Below are 9,811 nucleotides of genomic sequence, written 5' to 3' on the forward strand. Positions count from 1 at the left end.
AAACCACACGGCACACTGTCATCAATCATTGTGAGATGTTGGAATGGATGAAAACCACACGGCACACTGTCATCAATCATTGTGAGATGTTGGAATGGGTGAAAACCACACGGCACACTGTCATCAATCATTGTGAGATGTTGGAATGGGTGAAAACCACACAGCACACTGTCATCAATCATTGTGAGATGTTGGAATGGGTGAAAACTACACGGCACACTCTCATCAATCATTTACATACTTACCTTACTATGATACCCAAGGGGCGGGACGTAGCCCAGTGGTAAAGCGCTCGCTTGATGCGCGGTCGGTTTGGGATCGATCCCCGTCGGTGGCCCCATTGGGCTATTTCTCGTTCCAGCCAGTGCACCACGATTGGTATATCAAAGGCCGTGGTATGTACTATCCTGTCTGTGGGATGGTGCATATAAAAGATCCATTGTTACTAATGAAAAAATGTAGTGGGTATCCTCTCTTTGACTGTCAAAATTGACCGTATGTTTGACATCCAATAGCCGATGATTAATAAATCAATGTGCTCTAGTAGTGTCGTTAAATAAAACGAACTTCTTCTTTCTTGACACCCAAAAGCCGATGCCGCTAGCTGATCAACAATAAAAAGGCGTACGTAATTGACATAGTATTAACACAATTCCTGAAGGATATTGGCTGTAGAAGCCGAGAAAAATAAAATCAAATGGTTGATTTTTGCACCCAAGCCACCCCTACCCCATATTAGAAAATAGACTGTCACCTATTGTTGCTGCCATAATTCTACTCGACATCAGTGTGTTCCAGAGGCATACCCCGAGCAGCGTGAAGTGACAAAACAACTGTGTAGTAGGTGTTGTGCTCTACCATTTTCTAGGTATCTTTTCACAATTGGCTCCTGGACAATGTGGGACGGGACGTAGCCCAGTGGTAAAGCGCTCGCTTGATGCGTGGTCGGTCTGGGATCCTCGTCGGTGGGCCCATTGGGCTATTTCTCGCCAATGCACCATGACTGGTATATCAAAGGTCGTGGTATGTGTTATCCTGTCTGTGGGATGGTGCATATAAAAGATCCCTTGCTGCTAATCGAAAAGAGTAGCCCATGAATTGGCAACAGCGGGTTTCCTCTCTCAATATCAATGTGGTCCTTAACCACATGTCCGACGCCATATAACCGTAAATAAAATGTGTTGAGTACGTCGTTAAATAAAACATTTCCTTCCTGGGCTATGTCGTTTGAAAAGGTTAACGACAATTTAAAAAAAAGAAATCTTCTTTTTTTGTTGTTGAAAATGTCTATAAAACAGTCTGGCAAGCTGAACTTTGAAAACAGCGATGTCATCCGTCACGTATCTATCACTGCCACGCTAGCTTTCATATGTCATTGTGTATTACGTGGAAATGTAAGTAAACTGCAGTACAAAGACATCTAACGTTTATAATGTTTATAACATTACGACTTCCTTATTGAAGGACTGTGTTACAGGGGCCGTGTTTCAGTACATGCGTGCAATAAAGTATTCCGAAGACCAGGATCGTATCCAGCTGGTGGTGGGAGAGGAGGGCAGTTGAAATATTTGGGGGAAATGTGCAACCTAAGGCCTTTTTATCATGTGTTTCCATCATTATACCTACATAATTAGTTGTAATTCACGTTAAAATGCCTAGTGATTCGTTTGCAATCCAAGGTAGCCGTTTGGCAGTAATGTTAATATGAAAAACTGTTGTTGTCCAAATTCGGGCTTCTTTTTTTTAAATTCGGGTAAAACAAGCAAAAACTGAGAGCCGGTACGCCAATGTGTTTAACAACACCACTAGACCACATCGATTTATTAATCATCTGCTATTGTTTATCAAACATTTGGAAATTTTATCAGGTAGTCTTAGAGAGGAAACCCGCTATATTTTTCCAATAGTAGCACAGACAGCATAGCACATACCACGGCCTTTGATATACCAGTCGTGGTGCACTGGCTTGCAACGAGAAATAACCCAATGGGTCAACCGATGGGGGTCGATCCTAGACCGACCACGCATCTAACGAGCGCTTTACCACTGGGCTACGACCCGCCCCACATTGCCCAGGAGCCAATTGTGAAAAGATACCTAGAAAATGGTAGAGCACAACACCTACTACACAGTTGGTTTTGTCACTTCACGCTGCTCGGGGTATGCCTCTGGAACATAACTGGCCCTGATGTGGAGTTGAAATGTGGCAGCAATTGTCCCGCCCCCAGGTAGTAACAGCTTCACCCCATAAAAACAGTTTCAATAGTTTGAAAATGTTCCCATTTTGTCAAGACGGAGAATGCTCTATTGCACTGTCCCTATTTTATGTGTTTTACTGATCCGTAGTTATTTTAGGCTGGGTCTGGCCCTGGGTGGGATTTAGATCAGTCGGATGAACACTCGCCTGAGGTGCTCCGGTCGCAGAATCGAACCCTCCTTAGTGCAGGGATCTTAGCGGGAGGAAGGGGAGTGCGGTCTACACTGTGGTAAGCCAAGTTTATAGGAGGTCAAGTCATGTTTCCTTCGGTTTGACACCCAATAGCCGATGTATTTTTCGTGCTGGGGTGTCGTTAAACATCTATTCTATTGTTTCCTTCGATTTGACACCCAACAGCCGATGTATTTTTCGTGCTGGGGTGTCGTTAAACATCTATTCTATTGTTTCCTTCGGTTTGACACCCAATAGCCGATGTATTTTTCGTGCTGGGGTGTCGTTAAACATCTATTCTATTCTATTCTATTGCTTCCTTCGGAAAATATGTTGAAACTAAAATTTATCTTTTAGCAGTGTGTGCATATGTGTGTGTGTGTGTGTGTGTGTGTGTGTGTGTATATATACGTGTGTGTGTGTGTGTGTGTGTGTGTATGTGTGTGTGTGACTGCGTGTATGTATGTGTGACTGTGTGTGTGTGACTGTGTGTGTGTTTGTGTGTGTGTGTGTGTGTGTGTGCGCGCGCGCGTGTGTATGTGTGTGTGTGTGTGTGTAGGGGGAGAGGTAGGTTTTGATCCCTGAAAGGCCACGGTATGTGTTGTCTTGTCATCTACCCCTGTTTTCTGTGCTACTCCTTCCCGTTAGTAGAGGCGGGATTTACCTCAGTCGGTTGAGTGCTCGCTTGGGGTGCTTGCGTCGCAGGATCGAACCACCTCGATGGATCCATTCAACTGATTGGTGTTTTTTATCTCGTCCCAACCAATGCACCAAAATTAGTCAAAGGCCGTGGTATGTCCTTTTCTAATTGTGGGAAAGTGCATATGAAACATACCCTTGCTGCATTAGGAAAAACTACATATACATATACACACGCGGGTATGCGCACACACGTACACCCAGCCTAAAAAAAACTTTTCTATGGATAACCAAATACAGACGCCCTTTCAAAGTGCAAAGGGCTTGAGGAGTTTTCTTTATTTACATTTATTATTATATTTTAAATACCTAGATATCTATCTACCTGACGACTGTCGGCTACGTTATATGTGGCACTTAACCTCTGTGTGTATCTCAAGTGAAAACACCTCTAACATTTAAGTCCTTTTATGTTAATATACTTTTAACTTCCTTGTTATTGCTACAAGTGTCATGTTGCAATACATGTATATAATAAATTATTCGTGCACCAGGGCCATACATGGGGGGTGGGGGTGGGAGGGGGAGAGCAAAGGGTTGCCATTTACACCCCCAAGAAATAGATTTAGTTTAAAAGTGTCTTTTTCGTCTAGCTGAAGAAGAACCAACATTACAGGCAATCACTTTATAAAACATTTGTCCCCTACTTGTTTTAGACTATATTCCGCCCTGGTACATCCTTATTTTAATTTATATATTTGTTTTTGTAAACAAAACAAAAAACAACCTAACAACATTACTTGTAATGTCTGTAAAAGTTTTTTTAAAATATACATGTCATCACACACACACACACACACACACACACACACACACACACACACACACACACACACACACACATATATTATATAAATCTCAAAAGCTGGATGTACAAAATATGTATTTTGAATGATTTTTTACAATTTGAAACGTATGGCATCAGGTGGTAATGTATGTGTAAAACTGAAATATCGAGTGTATTATAGACACGTGTTCATTATTTAAAATGTTTGATACGCACTAGCATATTCAGGTGCGTATGTGGGAATTTTAGCATTCTAGATCGTGGTCACAGGTATCCCCAAATAGAAACCCCAAGTATTAATACTAGAGCACGCTCAGCGTTATTGGTTGAGGGGTATTTGTGATTGTGGTTAGCTAAGTTTATAGAACGGTCGAGCCATGCCCTCATAGAAAATATATTGAAAAAGAGAAGAGAGAACATTTGCTTGATCGGGGGTGGGGTGGGTGGGTGGGTGGGTGGGTGGGGTGTCGCAGTCGACCGCAGAAACCCACCCCTGCACAGCAGCGTGATGTTATAGTGGTAATACAATCGAGGATGAAATGATGTCCGAGTTGTAAATCGCCCAAATTTAAAGAATGAACTACTGTAACATCATAATGAAACAGCCGTCACAGGCAGTGACAACTTGTCAAAACATCCTTTGGACTCGGCCTGCTGTCGGGACCATTTTTAATAGTTTTGTCGTTCAGATTAAAACAATGGTGACATCACTGTATATGTCAATTATTACAAAGACAAATTTATTAGAGAATATAATTATTCTTTTAGGATTTTATTGAAAATACTTCTTGGTTTTGAAGATCACACTGTGATAAAAATTCAAATGAATCTAAAGAATTGTTTTTTGTTCAAAGAGGAATTCCTATTGGTCCACACAGCATACGTTGAAACACGAATTGTCACTGGTGTGAGATGCGTCCAGCATTCACCAAGGTCACTGCTGATTGAACGTAAAACACGACGGAATATCCGTAAAGATCCGCAAAAAAACCCCACTCTCCACTATCATATCACAATATTCAGTGCAACACTCTCCACTATCATATCACACATATTCAGTGCATAAGTTCACCAAAATACATAAGTAATTTGATGAGTAAAAAATAAAATAAAATAAAATAAAAATAAACACAGATCAGCTAGCGAAACATAACAAGAAATCACACGGGAATGATACCTGTATGCCAGATTTCTGAATTTGCACAAATCGGGTTAGCCTCTGTTACTGGAATATGAAAACCGTGTTGTTGTTGTTGTTTTTTTTTTTTTTTTTTTTTTTTAAAAGAACACGTTTTGTAGATCGAGAACTAATCTTCTTGCAACACAAACACTGACTGATAAGGATCCTGCAAGGGTTCAAACTCAACGAAAGCACACAACTGAACAATATCTAAAGGTAGTACAAAGACATCAATGAATGCAGTCCATCAATGGAGCATAACCAACCAATTCTTGTGGAGTTAAAATGACAAAAAGAGTGATATCTTTCTGCAGGTGCGTCAAAGAACCGGTTCTCATTGAACTTAAAGGCAGAATCCCACGCCGTCTGCCCTAACAAAGGCGGGTCGCACGACATTTTACTTGAACCAGGGATTACGTGACTTGAAACATACATTGTGTACATTCCACACCTCTTCAACTACTGCAACATAGAAACGGCTGCAGGATGTTTTTAAGGAAGGTTTGCAATGTTAACAAACAGTACCTACGGTATTCCAAAGTACACTAACCTGCAGTATGCAGAGGAGTTTCATAGTAATTTCATATTGGGGAAATGGGGTGCGCACCCCCCCCCCCCCCCCCAACCTACGCTTGCAACCGGAAATTATTTGGCAAACACTTTAAACAGATTTAGCAAAAACATGATCGAGGTCATGTGTTTCTGTTTTATTGGCTATATAGCAATCAATCAAATATATGTGTGTCAACATATCAATTACAGGTAAGATGTCACGTCTATCTCATTATTTCTGGTTGAATAAAGCACTTTTCAGAATAAAATAAATGTGAAATTTTCTGGCAAAATGTTTTTAGCCATATCTTTATGTACCACTGGCTCCATTTAACATCAGGGTAGTTGACTTTGGTTGACAACGTGAAGAGCTAACACTGTCGACATTACTATTCTTATCAAATGGTACATAATCAGCCGTGGTGTGGCAAAATACACTAAAAGGTTGTGGCTTTTTTTTGTGGCTAATCGGTATTGATAGCCCATATGACAGCAACGGGTTTCCTTTCTGTCACAACCAAAAACAACCAAGTTACGTGTCCAGGGAAGCGTGTTTGAACCGTAGTTAGAAATTAGCAAGACGATTATTACATCATCATCACAATTCTGTAACGTAATTCGGAATCAAAACTTAATATTAAAATAAAAATGAAAAGATAGACGGTGTCATGTATAAAGACTAATAACTAGTATAAGAAACTGTTGGGTTTAGACGGTGTCATGTATAAAGACTAATAACTAGTATAAGAAACTTGGATTTAGAAGAAAAATGGAATTCTGAAACATTAAGTTTAAATAACTGTAAAATTGGAACTTTGAGCCTGCAATCTTAATTCTGTCATCGTGTGGGAATTTGAAATCCAGAACGCCTTTTGTTACCTATCACGGGGAATGACGATTAACTCCCATTAGGTTCAGGACCAGTAGACCATGTAGTGTTAGCATGGCTGATGGTGACGAGATATCTCGTGGTGCTTGCTAACTGCAGTCTGGGAGTTCATTCTCGAATACAGATAAAAGCCACTTGATTCCCAAAGGGGAACTTATCTCTCCTGAAGGAGAAGAACTGACCAGGGTTGCACGCAGTGCACTTGGAAGCAGACGTGTCGTCGATATTTCCAGCCAAAACTCCCTCTCGCTCCAGCAAAATCCTGTTGACCTTCAGCAAGTCTATGTAGACTTTCGGGTCACCCGGTTTTGACACCACGGTCGACGGATCAATCTGCTCAAAGGGTTTTGCGTCTTCCGGGTTGAACGGCAAACACATCGTCTCCAGACATGGTTGGGCCAGATATTTCTAACGTCGCAGCCAAAATCTTTCACCATGGCGCGGATTGTCTCCCGCGTTATTCCCTTTAAGGTTCCGCGCCACCCCGCATGCGCAGTGCCGCACACCATGTTCACGGGGTCTGCGAAAATCACCGTGACGCAGTCGGCGCCAGGGGAGGCAATCGCCAATCCGCGATGTTTCGTCACGATGGCGTCGTAGCCAGAGGGCGCATCTCGCCCGATTGTCCAGACACGGTTCGAGTGCTCGGCCTTGACCAGTTGGAAGTTGAAGGGGTTAAAGCCCGCCGCCTCCGCCAGGCGTCGCCTGTTTTCTTTGATAACAACCATCGGGTCCTGTTTGCGTTTGGCGTACATCAGGTTGAGAGACCTCAGGGAAGGGATGGAGGAAATCCCGCCAGTTCTAGTGGTGAACCCGTGGTTGAAAATGTTGTTGGGAATAATAGGAGTACACAGGACTTCAACAGGGCCATTTGAAGGAAGACTCTTAAGGAACTGTTCCACCTCGTTGTGGAAGCCATAGGTCGCTGTCATCTCCATGCCTCCGTCACCCACCATTTCCACGGAAATCCGGTAGATCTTCGTGAAGAATATCTCGCTGAGTTGCTTCCAGTAGCCGCTCTGTTCCGTAGAACACACCAAGACAATCCGGTTGATTTTCTGATCGTCAATTTGCTCCTTGGCTTCGTAAAATGCCTCTATCTTGTTCTCCACACATATGGGGTTAACGAACACTCCATCCACGTCTCGTAGTTCCGGTTTTCCGATGATGTTTTTGAAATCGTCTGACGAAGGCGCCAGCAACATCACGTGGTGTTCCGAAATGGCATCGCTTCCATTGTTGACGAGATGGCAGAGTTTGACGATCACGTGTTTATATCGATGGCCCTGGTCGTACATGTCGACGACATACGCTCGACGCTGGGCTCGTTTTTCCTCCATTTTTGTCGTTTTTGTTTTGTTTTTATTCTTCTTCTTCAGAGCAGATATTCTGAAATATAATAAAACAAGTCTTTTTATTTCAGTATTTAAATTGCAAATGCTAAAGGAATGTATTAATTGAAAACAAAGTCAATTTCCCTAGATTTGAAGACTCTGGGTCGAGCGAGAGTTCCAGACCACTTCCTGGATTTCAAACACAAGGGCTTAAAATGTAAAGACTACCAACATATAAACACAAAACACTACCACAAGGTGATGTTATTGTTTTTATGTGGGGATTTTTGTTTTTTGTTTTTGTTTTTTAGATTGCTGCCTCACCCCAAATGTGTATAATATTTAAATCCCAAGGTAGACTTTTTAAAAATTCTAACACGAATCTATATAGCCTCTGTCCCAATTAATCGGATGATAACACTTTTAAAACGTGATCTTCTATAACAATACATATACATCTATTAGATACGCTTGGGCTAAGTTATATGTGGAAATCGACCCATACCCAGATCAGTTTTTATTACATAATTAAAGAAAAAATATTTGATCTATTTAAACAAAAATCCTACAGTTTAATAACAGTGTCGCCAAAAGGATCACTATATAAACACTTAATAAAGGAATATCAATTACAAACATATCTGACGAAGCCAATTGATTCACGTAATATAAAAGAAATAACGAAAATGAGAATTTGTGCACACAGGCTAAATATTGAAGCTGGTAGGTACAAACATATCGAGAGAACACAAAGAGTATGTACATTATGTAATATTAATGAGATTGAGGATGAGTTTCATTTTATTCTTCAGTGTCCACGATACGAAACTTTAAGAAATAGATTTATTAAGAAATACTACTCCAAGAACCCCAGTGCTTTTAAACTAATACAGCTATTGTCAACTACAAACAATAAGGAGATAAATAACCTTGGCAAATACTTAATGCAGGCGAACAAAATGAGGGATATGCTATTACTACAAACAACTTAATATATCTATATTTGTGTGACCCATATTGCCGATTGTTGATATATAGATATAGATGGATTGTTTTATCGGTATATGTGTATGTATTTTATTTATGTAAGTCATTCTCCACCATTGTACTGCACTATTGTACATAATATTGTATTTCATTGTTATAATGCTGATAAGTTGGAAAACTTAACGCAATAAAGAACTTGAACTTGAACTTGTTATTGAGACGACAGGTCATCACCTAGCTGAAGTAACCAGGAAGCAACAAAATACAGGAAGGTTACAGTAGTTTAGGGTTTAAAGTTTAAAGTTTTATTTGTTTAACGGCATCACTAGAACACACTGGCTATTGGATGTCAAACATTCGATAACTATGACACGTAGTCTTCGGGGTTAACACAGAACATTTTCCCATTAGTAGCAGGGATCGTTTATAAAGAGAATAATACATGAGTGGCCGTTAGATACCATTTATATCACAACGAGTTGTTTATATAGAGAATAATACACGAGTGGCCGTTAGATACCATTGATCTCGCAACGAGTTGTTTATATAGAGAATAATACACGAGTGGCCGTTAGACACCATTGATCTCGCAACGAGTTGTTTATATAGAGAATAATACACGAGTGGCCGTTAGACACCATTGATCTCGCAACGAGTTGTTTATATAGAGAATAATACAGGAGTGGCCGTTAGACACCATTGATCTCGCAACGAGTTGTTTATATAGAGAATAATACAGGAGTGGCCGTTAGACACCATTGATCTCGCAACGAGTTGTTTATATAGAGAATAATACAAGAGTGGCCGTTAGACACCATTGATCTCGCAACGAGTTGTTTATATAGAGAATAATACACGAGTGGCCGTTAGACACCATTGATCTCGCAACGAGTTGTTTATATAGAGAATAATACAGGAGTGGCCGTTAGACACCATTGATCTCGCAACGAGTTGT

General features: G+C 40.8%; 1 protein-coding gene across 1 annotated transcript; it reads right to left on the minus strand.

Moving 5' to 3' along the window:
• Window positions 1–4,657: 4,657 nt before the first annotated feature.
• Window positions 4,658–7,929, minus strand: LOC121387158 (purine nucleoside phosphorylase LACC1-like). The gene is given in 2 exon segments (XM_041518186.1): window positions 4,658–6,819; window positions 6,822–7,929. Coding segments are annotated over 2 exon segments (1,230 nt in total). The 5' UTR covers window positions 7,876–7,929; the 3' UTR covers window positions 4,658–6,643.
• Window positions 7,930–9,811: the final 1,882 nt, after the last annotated feature.

Source organism: Gigantopelta aegis, chromosome 2 (assembly GCF_016097555.1).
Source record: "Gigantopelta aegis isolate Gae_Host chromosome 2, Gae_host_genome, whole genome shotgun sequence".
NCBI lineage: Eukaryota > Metazoa > Mollusca > Gastropoda > Neomphalida > Peltospiridae > Gigantopelta > Gigantopelta aegis.